Source organism: Lutjanus erythropterus, chromosome 6, assembly GCF_056507025.1.
Source record: "Lutjanus erythropterus isolate fLutEry1 chromosome 6, fLutEry1.hap2, whole genome shotgun sequence".
Taxonomy (NCBI): Eukaryota; Metazoa; Chordata; class Actinopteri; order Lutjaniformes; family Lutjanidae; genus Lutjanus; species Lutjanus erythropterus.
The window spans coordinates 7,750,256-7,767,684 of NC_139322.1; the positions used below are offsets into that span (position 1 = coordinate 7,750,256).

At 37.9% G+C, this 17,429-nt stretch overlaps 1 protein-coding gene across 1 annotated transcript; it reads left to right on the forward strand.

Annotated features, from left to right (window-relative positions):
- The first annotated feature begins 1,265 nt into the window (after positions 1–1,265).
- tfcp2 (transcription factor CP2) lies at positions 1,266–13,356 on the forward strand. Its single transcript, XM_084720417.1, has 16 exons — positions 1,266–1,605; positions 1,921–2,112; positions 4,178–4,329; positions 5,449–5,525; positions 5,620–5,725; positions 6,006–6,112; positions 6,412–6,564; positions 6,659–6,769; positions 8,395–8,483; positions 8,645–8,693; positions 9,925–10,018; positions 10,951–11,041; positions 11,159–11,265; positions 12,578–12,720; positions 12,891–12,942; positions 13,072–13,356. The coding sequence occupies exons 2-16, from the start codon at positions 1,991–1,993 to the stop codon at positions 13,107–13,109; spliced, it is 1,491 nt and encodes a 496-aa protein (XP_084576543.1). The 5' UTR covers positions 1,266–1,605; positions 1,921–1,990; the 3' UTR covers positions 13,110–13,356.
- Positions 13,357–17,429: the final 4,073 nt, after the last annotated feature.

A 17,429-nucleotide genomic window follows, 5' to 3' on the forward strand; every position in this document is an offset into this window, starting at 1 on the left:
CGTTTGTGACGCATTTATGGTCCACCTCATATCTGCCTTTTGAATAACAGTAGGCCTGTATTACAGAGGACAAACAATATACAATATCACTTAAACGTAAGAATAATTAATATCGAAAAGGTCTTTCTTTAACATGTTTTACGATCATGTTCAATATGGGAAGACAGTATATGATATTGTTTTTAATATACTACATTATCAGTAGAGAAAAGAAGAGCCTAATTATAAGATATCAGTTATTAGTCTTTTGACTCTGCAAAGCACATAAAAAGTTCAGGTCTTTGCAAGATAAGGGAAAAACAAAAGTTGGATGCTTTTTGTCATTTTCTGTCAGATAAATCAAATAAATCCTGTCTTTATTAATCACTTTTTATTGTTGTGTGGTGATATATTTACAGCCTTTGCATCAGAGTTAAAACACTGTTTTTAATTTTTGTTTTCAGTTGAGTTTCACTTTGTTTCCAGAGCTGGTTTCCTCATTTCAGTTTAGTTGTTATTGTTTAGAAATGTTCACTTTTAGTGCAAGTTTTTATTTGTCTCAGTATTGGTTTTATTTATTTATGTGTTTGTTTGTTCATTTATTATAATTATATCTGTGTATTTCTGTTTTATTTCAGAGTTTTGTATGTACACAGTATCATTTTGATTAATTTGGGTTTTTAAAATCTAGAGTTTATATTTTATTTCAGTTAACGTATAAGTTTTTTTTTTTGACACACTTAGTTTTAGTTCACCATAACAACCATGACTTGCATTGTCTGTAGTTCATAGTGACCACTGATGTGAAAGATTTTTTTTTTTAAAAAAGGCTTCTTTATAGTTTTTTTCCCCCAATTCTTTGTTGCAGAATACAAATTTAACAAGCACATTAACATTCAAGTGCAAGTTTAGACTGAGCAAATACAATCGAGATGAAAAATCAAGTAGTACAAATGCCCTAAAAAAATCTTAAGATTAAGAGCACCAGAAAATAAAATATGTAAAATAAGATATAAATGAAATCTAGTTCATCTTCACTTCATTTAATACATTTAATTTTAAAGTGTACTTATTTATTTGTATAAATATACTTGTATTTTTATGTCTGTATCATTTGTCTGTATTCCCATTTGCTTTTTACATTTTAGATTTTTTAAATTTTGCTTTTTACTAACCTCAATCCTAGTTTAAAGCAGTCAGTCTCCTCACCCTGCTGTCTTATCGACCATAAGCGGCTGGTGGCGATAATGAGCCTCAACGTTCTGCGCTACTACTATGAAACAACACGAAGAAGAACAACCGGAAATGACGGAAGCTCCTTTTCCTGACGAAGCTAGATAAACAAACAAAAGCAAGACATTTTATTACATATATTTAGTAGTCTGAGCCAATTTTGACATATTTATATTTACAGATATGTTTACAAGAAACAGTTAATTCTCGTGAATCCCCAGTAGCTGAGGCAAAAGAAGAGTTAGCACCGTACTTGCTAAGTTAGCTGTCAGGCTATGTAGCTTGTGGTGGTTTAGCTCGACATGTTTATTTTAGTGCTGCTGGAGCGAAGGAGCGCGACATGATGGCATGACACTGTCGCAGTGTTAGCAACTAGCTGCACTTTCATTAAAGGTATGCTCTGTATTTTTATTTGATTACGTTATTTAACTAAATAATAAATAAGTAAATACGACAAATATGGCTTAACACAAGTTATCTTACTCTGAATGCATCTGTGCACGGTTGCATAAAACGTGATAACCGTTAACGTCAGAAGCTCTGCATTGTTCAGAATGACAATTTTACGTCACACAAACTCTACATTTGATTATGTTGTCATGTTTCTGTGAGTATACCCCTCGTTAAAACCTCTGCGTGTTGTCGTATGATCAAATGGGAGCCACATTCGATGATATTAAACTTCTTGTGTCACTTTCTCCATCAAAGATTGTGGGAAACAGGTAAAACTTGAAGTTTTAGCCAGAACTGCACTCCGTAAGGTCTCCACATCATCACCATGGCGTGGGCTCTGAAGTTGCCTCTCACGGATGAAGTGATTGAGTCCGGACTGGTCCAGGACTTTGATGCCAGTCTCTCGGGCATCGGTCAGGAGCTCGGTGCTGGGGCATACAGCATGAGGTACTGTATGAGTTTTAGATACCACTGTATCTAAGTTGGTGCTGCACATTGATATTGACCAAACTATGACAACTGATTTGTGACTTGTTTGAAATACAATACAAACTTTTTTTCATATTTATTAAAATGTATGTATTTGGGGGCTAAAAAATGACAGTAATGGCACCCTCCGTTGTCACTCTCTAAAGTTAGTGAAACTTTATCAGCTGCTTAAGCTTAAATGTCAGCAGTGTGTGTTTTCACTTGACCTCAAGCTGTACCAGTGTAATTTACATTAATCGCCAATTATTTTGATAATTAATTTATCAGTTTGAGTAATTTTTTAAAAGAAAAAAAAAGTCAAAATCCTCTGATTACAGCTTATTAAATGTGAGTACTTTCTGTTTGCTTTACCCCACCATGACAGTAAACTGAATATCTTTGGGTTGTAAACAAAACAAGAAATTTGAGGATGTCATCTTGGGCTTTGGGAAACAACATTTTTCTACTCGATTAATTAAGAATATAGCAGACAGATTAATTGGCAATGAAAATAATCGTTAGTTTTAGCCAATTTACTTGCTTTGTAGTAGGGCTGCAACTAACGATTATTTTCATCATTGATTAGTCTTGCAGATTATTAACACGATTAATCATGTAGTCTGTAAAATGTAAAAAACGAATAGTGAAAAATGCTCTTCTCAACTTCCCAGAGCTCAAAGTAACATCTTCAGATTGCTTCTTTTGGGCAACCAGTAGTCCAAAACCTAAAGACTGGGGTTGGAAATTACACTACTCAATAGTGCAGCATTACTTTGTTTCTGAACTCTACCACCCACTTTCAGATCTTACCAGCATTTGGCTGATAGCTAGTGCTGATTTCCAACTCTGCTAAAGACTCTTCATTTACCGTCATGAATGACAAATAAAGCAGCAAATCCTCATATTTAAGAAGCTGGAACCATCAGATGTTTGACATTTTTTCTTGAAAAATAGCTGAAAGATTAATCAATTATTAAAACCCTTCGCAAACATTTTTTTCCCACCGACTATTTGGTGCAGCTCAATTTTGTAGTTTGTTTCTAATATTTTATTTTATTTTAAAACATTTGAAATCCAGTCTTAAAATCATTTGCAGAGCGTGTTTCTCGGGTGTGAGCTCTATTCTAGATGAAGACAGAGATTACTCAAAAATTACAGTAATATAAGTATTAAATATTAAGTGTATAAGGAGATAAGACAATTATGACTAATTAAATATGTTGTTACTAATGTGCAGTGCTTTTAGGCTTTTGTATCCACATCAGTGTGCAGTTTGAGCTTAGAAATCACTTCACACTTTAAATTCATGTGAAGTCCTACACTGAGAGATAGCAGAAGGGCAAATTAATCACCACATGCAGATGAATTGCAAAGCAGTGCGCTGCTTGGTGACTATCAGATGAAGAAAACTCTTTGATTAAATCTGATTGCTGCATTAGTGTTATGCCTATCACTCTGCAGCACATCTTTCATACATTAGCGTAAATATATCTGCACACAGTTCTGTGCCTTTTCATTTTGTGAGGTTTTATTCAAGAGTTTAAAGTCCAAGTAGATATTGATGGTGCTTTTGCTCAGTTTTTCATCATGGAAATTGTGTGAAATCCATTTAGGTTTTGCTGACTCAAGCACTTAGCTTTGCTGGAGAAAGATCCTTCTCTTTTGTTCCCTTTTCTGGCTGGTTAAGTGCTCTGTTAAATGATACCGTAGAAGCTGCAAAGTGCCGGCTTGTTCCCGAAATGCTTCTGTTGAGAGGAGCAATGAGATCCTGACTGGATACCCTGGTATTTAGTAGAGTTACCTTAGTTCCCCCCACTATAATTAATGAACTGCAAAGCTGATGAACACAGCATTTATCTTCATGTTTTGTCTGGTTTTGGCAGGTAATCTCAAATTAACTTAACATTATTTTTATCATGAGGTTCAGAGTAGAAAGTAATAATTTCTTAGAATTAAATGTAAATATATCTGTTCTGTAGCCTTGTTTTGTGATCAGGCTTTGGCTTCTTATTAATAGTGTTGTTCTCTTGTCTCTGGTCCCCAGTGATGTACTTGCCCTCCCCATCTTCAAGCAGGAGGAGTCCAACCTGCCTCCAGACAGCGACAACAAGATCCTTCCCTTTCAGTATGTTCTGTGTGCAGCTACCTCGCCAGCCGTTAAACTGCATGATGAAACACTCACCTACCTCAACCAAGGTCAGCATCAAGAGCCCTGGCACAAAGTATTTTTCAGTTTCATTTAAATTTATTGATGTCTAAGAGTACTAAGTCAAAAGCCACTGAATGCAAATTCAGTTTGACCCAGTAATTCTAGATATTTTATCACCTGGATGATTGTAAATGTTCATAGATGAATTATAGTGGGGAATAGGGGCAAGGGCTAAAAATCAATCTGAAAATATATTGCAGTACGGTCTGTGTGGGTATGTCCTTCATACTCTGGAACCAATAGAGCAATGCATTTTTTATTGCTGTCAGTTTGTGTTTTAAGGCCTTTACACACCAACAGCGACATGAATAAACAGCACAAAATTGTGATTATTTCAGGCAGGAAATACTAAGCTTCCCCTTTTATTTGGTACTTTATAAGATAAAATAACAGCCAATATAAAGAAAGAGAGGAGAACTTGGTGAGTTTCAGTCCTTGGTTAGGTTTAGCTGAAACTGAACCGCAGCTGCTTTAGGACGTATTGCAGTATGGCCCCAAGTTTGAAGGAGCAAAGGAGTGATTTCATAGGCGAAATGTATTATATGATTTGCAAACAGTTGGTTGTGAAACAAGCGATCTGCCGTGTGTTTCGGATGTGATGTCAGTTGGTGAGATTTGAGCATGTCGGAAGTGAAACTTCAGAGAAATTGACCTTAGTCTGAAAAAATAAAAGCCACAATATCACTCAGCAAAACTCTGCCATTGATGTGAAATCTTGCATTAGATAAATACAGCTTAGAAAAATATTATTAACGTGTAAATTAATGCCTTGACAAAAATGCATCTAGGGTAAAAAGGCCTTTGCACTTAAGATGTGAAAGACATTTAGGGGAATCCTTTTTCCTTTGTGTTCCACAGACATTGTGATGCATCTTGATTATCTCGCTGGCAGTATATGTGGTTATGCAGAAGTAACTTCATAGTCATGCCACTGTTACCATTAGCAGCACACTGTATCATGATGATGGTATCGTATTGTGAGTAGGACTGTATCGAATAGTTTGAAGCTTTGTTCATAACAGTGACAATCATATTCTAAGTCGACATTTGAATCCTGCACAGGTGGTTTTTGCATGTCTGTTCATGATATCAACTTGTCATTTCAGGCCAGTCCTATGAAATTAGAATGCTTGACAATCGGAAAATTGGGGAACTTCCGGAAATCACTGGTAAAATGGTGAAGGTAAGACGATGACCTGCAGGTTCACACGTCGTCTGCATGTTAGCTTTAATAGCCTTAATATCTGCACTAAATTCTTTGTTGCAATAAATTTCAGAGCATCATCCGCGTGGTGTTTCATGACCGACGACTTCAGTACACAGAGCACCAGCAGCTGGAAGGCTGGCGCTGGAACAGGCCCGGGGATCGAATCCTCGACCTGGGTGAGTACTCAGTGAAAAAAGTCTTGTCTACTTTGATGGCTTCAGAAAGTTCTGGTTCTTATGAATTGTATTGGATTGGATTTGTGCGTGGGAAGACTGTTGCTGTGCAGCCTTGTATGTATATTAACCAACCAGTAGTGCTTGGATAAATTCACTTCAAGATATTGACTGTTAACTTGTATTATAAGTAAAGTTTAGATTATAGTGGTGATATTATGGAGAGGATGATGTGCACGAAGAATCTTTTGATAACAGCCTGTTTTATGTTGATCCATTGCAGATATCCCCATGTCTGTCGGCATAATCGACCCCAGGGCTAACCCTACTCAGCTTAACACTGTGGAGTTCCTTTGGGACCCATCAAAAAGAACCTCAGTTTTTATCCAGGTAGCAAGACAGACAACACTGTTTTATTTCATCACTTTCATTCATTAAACGCAACGGCATTAATCTGAAGCAATTTTAAGCACTTTGGCATCATGGAGGAAAGCTTGTTAACATTTAGTGTTCTCATCTATTCTGTTTGGCAAAATGTCAAGTAAACTGAATGTCATCATGCAGACTCTGAATACTAACACAGCATTTTTTTGCCAAGATCTGTTTATTTATTGATTTCAATGACCTAAGTTTTATGTTATGTCATCAGTAACTTACTGATTTCAATTTTATATTCCTTTCCTTTTTAGGTACACTGCATCAGCACAGAATTCACCATGCGCAAGCATGGAGGAGAAAAGGGTGTGCCTTTCCGCATCCAGATCGACACGTTTAAAGAGAACGAGAATGAAGAGTACACAGAACACCTCCACTCCGCCTCCTGCCAGGTCAAAGTCTTCAAGGTGAGAAGTTCGAGTAGAAACACTGATGTACCACAATACAAACGTTTGTTATTTATGAACACCGCCTAAATAACTCCTACATGACCTGTTTCAGCCTAAAGGTGCGGACAGGAAACAGAAGACTGACAGGGAGAAGATGGAGAAGAGGGCGCCACAGGAGAAGGAAAAGTACCAGCCCTCCTATGAAACCACAATCCTGACAGAGGTTAGCATACTGCAGTACTAATGTAATGAAGGAATGAATGATTAGATGAATAGAGAGGTCATCACAATGAAAGGGATAGTTCAGATTTTTTGTAGTGGTGCTGTATGAGGCACTTATATTTAGTCAGTGTATTATCTACAGTAGATGGCTGTTGACAGCTGGTGTCCTGGTGTGGGAAGCTAAGCAATGTGCTGCTGTGAACAGGAACAGCAGCAAAATGTTTTAGCCACTCAGAAAAAGGCCACCGATAAAAATACCAGTATCTGTTAAAGTGTACGCTATATTTTTACCACTTTACCTTGCTGTTAGACAGCCTTTTCCGAAAGGAAACCACAGTTATATAAGACAAGTATCGCCCTATCTCTCCAAACCTGATTCCTTTGGTGAAAACAGTAGTTTTACTTTGTGAAGCACAGGAGTTGCTGCCATGATTGATTAGTTTGTGTTATTGTGTGACTTTGATGAATCCGAACTAACTTTTTAACAGTCCAAAGTCACGCAATGACACAAACAAACTCACCAGTTGAGGCAGCGGTGGACCAGCAACTCTCACATTCTGCAGTGTAAAATGACTGATTTTTGCAGTGGAGTCTGGTTTATTTAGAGAGAGTGATACTTAGCTCATATAACAGTGGTTTCTGGCTGTCTGATGGCAACGAAAAGTGAGACTCCTGCTGCCTCTCCAAACTAGAGGCAGGTTGATCAACATCTACTGTGGGTAAGACACTGATTATATGGGTAAGTACCTCATTTAACGCCACTTTCTCATAATCTGAAATATCTCTTGAACCAAAAAGGTAAACAGCTGGAACGAAAACATTTTTGTAATGAGCTGTCAGTCAACCTCAAAATCTATCTGTTTATTTCAGCAAGAGGTGCAACCAAGGATTATTTTCATTGTCAAGTCATCTGTCAATTATTTAGATAGAACATATTTACTTTACAACGATATTATGCAGAACAATACTGAGACGCTGTAACCAGAGAATGTTTTACTTGTTTGCTTGATCAACAAAAAACAGACATTTTTATGTCATTTAATCCAGTGGTTCCCAACCTTTTTTTCCTTGGAGCCCTCCTTACTCCATTCTTAGGACCTTTACTTTTGTTAATTCTCTCTTTTCTAGGATAATCTTTTCATTTTTTTCTTTTAACAACCTCCCGAACGAGGCTGATACACACTTTTCCTCACTAAAGGAGTAATAATGATTCATTATCACAGAGCTTGATATATCACTTTGGTGTGGCCTACTAAGTAACCTTCTATGTTTGAGCGAAGGTAGAAAATATCTTCTTGAATAGTTTTGTACACAGACTTTTGTATAAATTGGGGTTTGTGTTAAGATGTTCAAATCGAACTCTGACAGCCTCAGATCAGACACAGCCTCGAGGACCACTTGTGATTTTTGGGGAACTAGTGGTCTAATGGATTAACTGACTCATCTCAGCTCAAATTGTTTAAGACTAGCAAATCAAATTGTGGATTTTATTTGCTCTGACTGTAGCACAAATGCTCTGGATGAATTAAGTGTAAGGGATATCTGCATCTTAAAACTACTGACAGCAGAAATGTATTGCTGAGGTAATTTAGATGCCACAGTAACAAATGTGTTTTTCTTTTGCAGTGTTGTCCCTGGCCCGAGGTCACGTATGTCAACAACTCCCCGTCTCCTGGCTTCAACAGCACACACAACAGCTTCCCGGTAGCGGAAGGGTAGGAGTGTTTCACCATTTCTGCCAATACTTCATCATTAGTGCTGCTTGAATTTAATTTACCATAAAATCCACCTAGTTACATGGTGTTTAGGTTCTTCTTAATGTGGATTTCTGTACTGCTCCTGGATTCTGACATGGCCAATTTTTCATCCTTTTTAGGAATGGATCACCAAACCACCAGCCTGAGCCCGTCGTTCAGGTAGCAGATGTAAGTACAAGAGCGTTTTCGCTCTCTGGATTTAGTGCCCGGCTTCCTCCTTGCTGCCTCACTGAACCATCTCATATTAATATTCACAAATGCAAAGCTGACATCTGGGTTTTAAACCTCTGCCTCCCAGTAGATTCTCCGAGGCACTTTGAAATCATAAAATAAACACAAATAAGCCTAATCTGCCTCAAGGTGGGAATGAAAGCATTTACCAACAATAAATCAGAAATACAAGGTCAAGACATGACATCAGAACTCTTCTCCATGCATTACAGAGAACCAGGCAAAGCTTCTGTTATTTCACTTTGACAGAGTATCTCATGCTCTGCTTGCTGTATATTTGGGCAGATATCTGCTGATAGGTTATTCTTTAGTAAGATTAGATTAGTAAAGATGAATCAACTTCTGCGCTAATTAAATTTATGTATAGTTTTTGCCTAAATTATTGAGAGATTCAGGCTTATTGATATTGAGAGCAGTTATTGGTCCCAGTCAGTTGTTGTTCACCGTTACTAAATGTATCATGTTTAATTCTGTATTTATTTATTTTTGCGTGACAAAATCAGTATTGCTGTTCAAAATAGTGACTTGAAGCCATAGACTATATATTAAAGAGGTTGTATGTGTTTTTAATATACGATTGATGGTTGAAGTGAATTGTTTCCCGCCGCTCCCTCCTCCTGAGACATGGCAGAGATATGCAGGCTGCAGGAGCTCTGCAGGAGCTCTGCAGGATGCATGCAGCCTCATAAATTGACAATAACGAGCAACAACAAGTCTTACCCTATAAGGTGGTCTGCTATTTATAAATGTCAGTTGTTCTAGTTAAGCCCATTATCCTGAAAACAAAAGCCCACTGCTCTGAAAATACACATTCTGGACGTCATGTCGTGGTTATTTTGTGATTCATTCCAGGAAATATATTACAGATTTCTCTGTTAAAATAGACTTTTTGTGATTGTTTGTTTTTGCCTAATATATTGAAAAGTTTTGAAGTCACAGAATGCAGCCTGAGTCAAATCTGCCAATTTTCTGTATATTTACAGGTTTCTTGTTGAGTTATAATATTTTCCCAAGTACAGGACACACAACATGCTGTAAAAAAGAAAAAAGAGCGATTAATTTAGTTTGACACATGACCTCTAAGAGCGAACTCTGAGATACTCTTTGAGATTGCTGCAGAAAACAGAAAGTGTTTTATTCGGGGTTTTCTTATTTTCTTTCTTCTCAGAATTTGTTACCCACAGCAACACCGCAAGATGCACAACAGTGGCTTCTAAGAAACCGCTTCTCGCCCTTCTGTCGGCTCTTCACCAACTTCTCAGGTAAAATGCCTCTTAAGAACAAAACACCAATTCATTTTAGTACTTTGTTGCTTGTGACTGTCAAAACAGCTCCGCTGAAGCCCTTACTGATGCCCCTGGTCATTTGTAACATTTTAGAATTTAAAGAGCCGGAAGTGTGAGTGGAAAAGAAGCCCCTTTCAGACATTCACCTCATTATGTAAATGTGATGGCAATTTCACATGAGGATCTCATGTCTGAATAAGCACTTTTTCATTAAAGTCACAGCAGTTATTGGACCAAGTAACATTTCTGTTTCGTGGCACACAACTCAATTTAATGCCATCACATTAACATAAAGGCCACAGCAGCATGAAGTAAAACATTCACTGAGAGAAATGAAGCGTCTTGTGTTTAAGCCTTTTACATAGCACTGTGTAATGTTATTACTTAAATATCATCTCTGAAGCAGTTTAACAAACCATCAAACACTGTGAATGAGCCACGTGTTAAGTTGCCATGGATGTTCTTTTCATGTCAGTGCACTGCATGAATGAATGAATAAATAAATAAATTATAACAAAATGCTTTACTTCACTAGATAGATGACGTCAACAATGTGACGTATCCTGTATGACAGAGGCAGACAGGAAATCTGGTAGTATTTAGCAAACACTTGGTTATATAGTGAGAAAAAAAAGATTTTTGGGCTGTTATTCTCCTGAGGACCAAAGCCTCAACCCTGCATGGTGCAAAATATCTGCTTAAGTGTCCTTTAGCAAGATGCAAGCTGCCTGATGGTGGGATAAGTGAAAAAACATTCCTTTAGAGGTGTTTATTAAGGTTTAGATTATTTTTATAACTATGCCGTACATGTACATGGTTGGATCCTTCAAAATCAAACTTGTTTTTTGTATTTCATGTAAAGGGGAGGTTTTTACACTCTTAACCAAGGTGTTGCTTATGTTAACCAGGGGCAGACCTGTTGAAGCTCACCAGGGAGGACGTCATTCAGATCTGCGGGCCAGCTGATGGTATAAGACTGTTCAATGCACTGAAAGGACGGTGGGTCCTCTTTAATGTAATCCTATCTTCTTTACATGATATATATACTCTTATATCAAGAAGGGCTTCTTACGTTTGGCCATCTTGATATTTTCTCTCTGTGGATGCTGCTTACAGGGTGGTACGCCCGAGGCTCACCATCTATGTTTGCCAAGAGTCTCAGCAGACACGGGAACAGCAAGTGAAACATGAAAACGGAGATGCTGCCGCCAACACTTTCTTTGGTCAGTTCATGTTCATTGGCTTTTGTGTGTTTGTTACAGCAGAAAAGCACAGATAAAACTTTGAATACAGGATAGGAGGCCAGAGAGTTAAGTAGCTAGGAGCATTTTTAGCCACATCAACAAACCATTGCATCATTATATAAAACACTGGAATAAAAGTCATTGGAATAAAAAAAAAAGAGTAATGTTTAAATGGCAGCCTTCAAATACAGTTAAAAATCTGTCTTGTGCACTTCTCAGTCATCAGTTTACAAAGTGAGTGTTGCCACTTGGTTTGATCTCCGCCTCCATCTGGACTCATGTCAAAGTGTCCTTGGGCAAGACGCTGAACCCCAGGTTGCTCCCCAACAGCGCTCAGAGCAGAGAGGTGATGGCGATCAGAGCAGAGGTAGAAAAGTTTACCAGTGAAGTTTTCTAGTGGCATTAAACTACAGTTTGCCTATGAATAAACACTCCAAGGGAAAAAAAAAAGGTCAAAAAGTTCCCCGTGTCTCATTTCCCAGCTGCTGGATAAAGTCAGGTTATAGTCTGTAGACTGAGCTGCTCTCTGGCTCCGGAGCGCACTCTGTTCTGCTTCGGTTACAAAATGTGGGTAAAATACAGTTTTAGTGCATTTTTACTGGGCACCAGCCTCACATTTGTGCACGTACTGCTGAAAAAATAGAGCTGAGGTCTAAATAAATGCTTCAGGTTGCATTTATGGCCGTCAGACGCAGCTGGGATGTGAGATGTACGGAGCTGGTGCAGACAGCTGTATAGATTAAAACGTGTTTTTGTTGTGTGAGACATGTAGGTTAAAAATGCATCTGACTCATTTGTGGTCAAGATAGGGATGAGCCTTACTGTTAGGTGCTACACAGTTCGTATGAAGAGGCACAGACTGATTCTGATATATCAATGCAAGTTTTTAACATATTTTCAAAGTAAAACACACTGGATGATTCCTTCCTTGAGTCTGACGTCAGAGGAAAATGGCCACTGTGTGAATAAAGAAAATGGAAACGATCTTCTGATCTAACACTATTCCTTTAAGTTCAGTTGTAGCTGCTGCTGCTCATGCCTGCTGCCTTGTTCTTAAATTTATGAGAAACAAGTTGCTGTTAGTGCAACTTCTAAAGCAGAATTCATCACTCTCTTTGCACAAAAATACAACAAAAATCAGAGTCCTTTTGTACAAAGTAAATGTTCATACACAAAATACAGATATAGTGTATTTACAAGTGTAATCATAACACATACTTGCATCAAGTAGAGGTTTTACTGTATGGAAATGGTTAGCAAATAATGTGTATTTGTGTTTTTGTACCTGCAGTATATCACGCCATTTACCTAGAGGAGCTCACAGCTGCTGAGCTGACAGAGAAGATCGCTCAACTCTTCAACATTTCACCCAGACAGATAAATCAGATCTTTAAACAGGGTCCCACTGGCATCCATGTACTGGTCAGTGATGAGGTAAGATCATATTTCTTCTATAGCCCCCCTGCGCTCTGCCTTAAACACTTCCAAATCACACTCACAGATGATATTAAAAACCTCATAGAGACTAGTTGTCATTACAGACAGTATTAAACGGCCATAGCTTGTTTCCCACCAGCATTAAACATTTATTCTCTTTTTAACAGATGATTCAGAACTTCCAGGATGAAGTATGTTTTGTTTTGGACACAATGAAAGGTAGTGTGGCACTAATAAATGATGATTTATCTGTTTCTATATTTAACATAGAGCCTTGATGAACTTTATCATTGGAGGTTTATTTATAACACCCTCCCCTGCTACGTTTTCCTTTTTTTTTGTCCCCAGATGACACGAACGACGGCTACCACATTATCTTGAAGTGAACACTGGGCAGGAGAACAGCGTTGCTCTCTCTTCGTTAGACCCGATCCAGTCAGCCCCTCTAGAGCTTCATACTCCTCGTTGTTCCTGGAATATGTGGAGACGCCCCAAGATAAACCTCCTCTGGAGGCTCCTAGGAGGAATGTGCGACTGAAGCCCCCTCGGCCCACTCCTCGCTAAACCTTACTGTCTTACTTTTTGAGGGAGTGACTCTTACCACAGTGAAGTAAAAATCTCCTTCTCGCCCTGCCTTTGTCTCCCTCAAATTGTTGCATTTTCCTTCTGTCGCTTATGTCTCATGAAAGAGGTTAGTGGCTCTGCAGCTGCTATCACTGTTTATTTGTTAGCTGAGCATCTGGTGTGCCAAAGCTTGTTTGTTGTCTCTTCAAAAAACCAACAACCAAAAGAGAAAAAAAAAAACAAAGTGACAAGAAGGAGAGATACTCTGACAGTACTTGACTTTCAGTCTGCAATGCAGCATGATGACTTCATGCTAGGTCGCCTTATGGGATCCTCTTAAGCCAGTCGACAAGAAACACGGTAAAGCTAACACAATCACACAATCAGAGGCATCAGAATCAGCAAACGGGACATTAAGGGAATCCAGCTGTTCTAGATAACATCTGTGAAAGCTAACAATGTCAGTTTGTCACTGGTCTGAGCTCCAGACTCCCAAACACTGTTTGGTCTTTATCGTTGATGTAGAGCGCGTACGTGCACTCGTGGTTGTTACTTATGAATCTTGAATGATGATGAAACACTGTATATTAGTGATCACAGTGGCAACACCAGCAAACTCCCTCTGTTCCCTGAACGTCATCTTCCTGTCAGCCTTTTCAGCATTTCATTATGTTTATAGACCTTTTTCACAGCAGCCATTTTGACATGAAATAGCAGGGTAAAAAACAGGTTCAATGCTAATTAAGGTTCCATTCCATTCAGGTCAAACAGAGTCAGGGTGCTGCTGTTGTTGGACTGACTCACCGGATGCACACTGCGAGTGTAAGCCTGCCATTGGTTGCTTGGTTTCAGTCGGCATCTCTACGTTTTGAAAGCCCACAGGAAACGACAGCAACCTCAAAGATGGCAGCCTACACACTGAAAAGGCCAAACTAGCACCTGGGTTGCTAAGGGTACAATGCGCTATTGTGCTTGTTGGCTCATACACATGTATATGTGCACACCACACTGACTGCTTTGACCCATTGCTGTGATGTGTCACTGTTGCCGCCTGCGTTCCATTTAGTATAGCAAAACCTTTACAGTGAGCAAAAGTTTGGACACATCTTTTCATTCAGTGTTTTTTCTTTATTTGTAGATTAAAACTGGAGGCATCAACTATAAAATATGGAATTATTTGGAATTATACAGTAAGCAAAAAAACTTTAACTTTAATTTCAAGTGCAGAAGAGAGTCAGTGGGAGTCTCTTTGCTTTTTTATCATCGACCCATTTCCTTCTCCTACACACATGTCGACCTACAAGCGTGCAAAAGTTTTATGCTCTTTGATTCTTAAGAGTTGTCACCTTTTACTTTGATGACAGCTCTGTACACTGCTGGAATCATTTCTTGTTAAAAAAAAAAAAAGAAAGAAAGAAAAGACATTTAATGACAGGTGTGTCCAAACCTTTGACTGGTACTGTGTGTCCAAACCTTTGACCAGTACTGTGTGTATGCAGACGCCACATTGACTCTTGAATGACGACATCAGTTGCCACCATATTGGACAGGGCAACACTGGCCTGTAGACAAATACATGCTAACGAGGAAGCTGCAGATTTGCTGGATAAAATATGTTTACATTTCTTAACAGATTTCAATGAGTCATTTTTATATACATGGAGTACAAAGAACATATTTTTCCCCTAACTTACTCCACTTAAGGAACAGAACCTTAACTAGTGTCATTGGTAGCACGGGTGTTTGCCCTGCTAGATCATATCAGTATGGCTGCTGTGAAAAAGGTAGATTCTTAGCCATTTCCCAGAATTATTTGTAAATAGGTCATTATTTGATAATGTTTTCTTAAAGAATTGTGTGTTACTTTCTCTCTGTTGGCAGTTTCTGTTTTTTTTTAAGTAACCTTTTTAACATACTTGCGTCTCTTCATCATTGTTTTTGGATGTTACCACTTCCAAATGCTAATACATGTAATACGCACACCAGAGCTGCATGTGAAAAGATGAGGTTAGTTTCTGTTCAGTCCATTGTACTGCTTACATAAAAATTGATAGCTTGACATTTTAGATATTCATCTTTGCCCCCCATCTCATTAGCATTATTAAAATACTTACCCATGTACTGTTTGCCATCTGGTGTTTGCCTCATTATAATCTTTGCAAAAATGAAAAATGTGTTTTTTTAATGTTTGCCAGCTCCCAAAGGAAATGGTTAAATGTGTGATTTTTTGGAGTAGGTTGTATGAGGTACTTGTTAGTCAGTTTATTATCTGCAGTAGATGGCAGTGACATGCCTTCGGTTTGTAGAAGCAGCAGGAGTTTCGGGTTAAGAAGCTAAGCAATATCTGGACAGTATTAGCAGCAAAATGTATTTTGGCCACCTAAAAAGGTGTAGGCTATTATTTACAATATTTTTAATGCTTTTCCTTGCTCTCAGACAGCCTTGCTCGATGGGAAACTGCTGTTATATAAGCCAAATATCACTTTCTCCGAAGCAGTCAGACTCCATTTTCATTGTCATTTTACCTTCCAGAACACAGGAGCTGCTCGTCTGCCACTGCCTCGATTAGATAGTTTATGTGTTTTAGTGCACATGTGCCAAACTCAAGGCACCCAGGCTAAAACTGTTACAGCATCTTATTTTATGTGGCCTGCAAAAATTTGCAAGGGATATAATTTGTGCAGTACAATTGCATGCTGCACTATGGAAGTACATTGTTCGTAAACTATATGTCCCAGAATGCATCCACATTTTGTTATTGTGTGACTTCTGTGTCTTTGGAGTGAGCAATCTTTGGCTTATATAACTGTGTGTCATCACAAAAGGTTATTTGATGGCAAAGTAAAGCAGTGAAAATATGTCAGGGATAATGTTCAGTGAGCAGGTCATTATTGTGAAATAAACCCAAACCCTTTGGATCCAGAGGGGTCTTGAATCATCAAAGAAGTACATTATTTTGCTTATTACATGGTACTTACAAACACTTAACACTTAATATACATGATTACTTACAAAAATCATTAATTTGATCCAAAATATTAATATTAAAATTATTTTATGGATTAAAAAAAGATTTTATTGCTCCTCTAGAATCTATGACCAGAAGTGCATCCTTAGCAACGGTCTTATTCATAGCACGGATCTATTATACAGAAGTAACAGACTTTTGGATGCTATAATCAGAATCAAGTATTTAATAAAGTCTTGTAATAATCTAAATATAATGAACACTTAATCTGATAAAATTCTTTTGTAGGTGGCTAAGTAAGGGATAATGTACAGTGAGCAGGTTATTATGACAAAATAAACCCCAACTGGATGATTCAGTACTTGAAACAGCCTGAAAGGGTTTATTTCATCATAATAACCTGCTCACTGTACATTATCCCACATAAACTGACACAAAATATAGTGATTTAGAAATAATTTTATTGCTCCCCCAGACTCTGATCAGAACTGTGTCTATAGCAAAAGTCTGTTCTTCATAGCAACGGTCTGTTCTTCACGGCAATGGTCTGCTAAGCATAAATAACAGACCTTAGAATTTTGTAATTGACCAATCAGAATCAAACATTTAACAAAGTTCTGTAATAACGTATTTTAGCCACCTTTTTTTCTTTTTAAATCAGTTTTAAGTATGTGCTATATTTAGATTAATACATGGCTTTATTAAATACTCGATTCTGATTGGTCAATTTCAGCATTCTAAGGTCTGTTATTTCTGTACAGCAGAATGATGCTATGAACAGTTTGTTGCCATAGACAAAGTTTTGATCAGAGACTATGATCGAGCAATAAAATCATTTGTAAATCACTAAAAGCATCTTTTAATATTTTGTCTTAAAATATTGTCTTTAAATTTTTGGTAAGTAACTGTGCAATAAGTGGAATAATGTACAGTGAGAAGGTTATTCTGACAAAATAAACCCCTTCAGGCTGATTGAAGTCTTGCACCAGCCTGTCAGTGGTTTATTTTGTCATAATGACCTGCTCATTTTACATTATCCCTTACTTGCTAACCTTGTCCACAGCAGTGCATTGCTCAGCTTCCTGCTCTGGTACTCCTGCTGCTACAGCTCACTAATACTACAGGTAAGTACTTCATTCAACTCCCCTTCAAAATATCCGAACTGCCCCTTTAA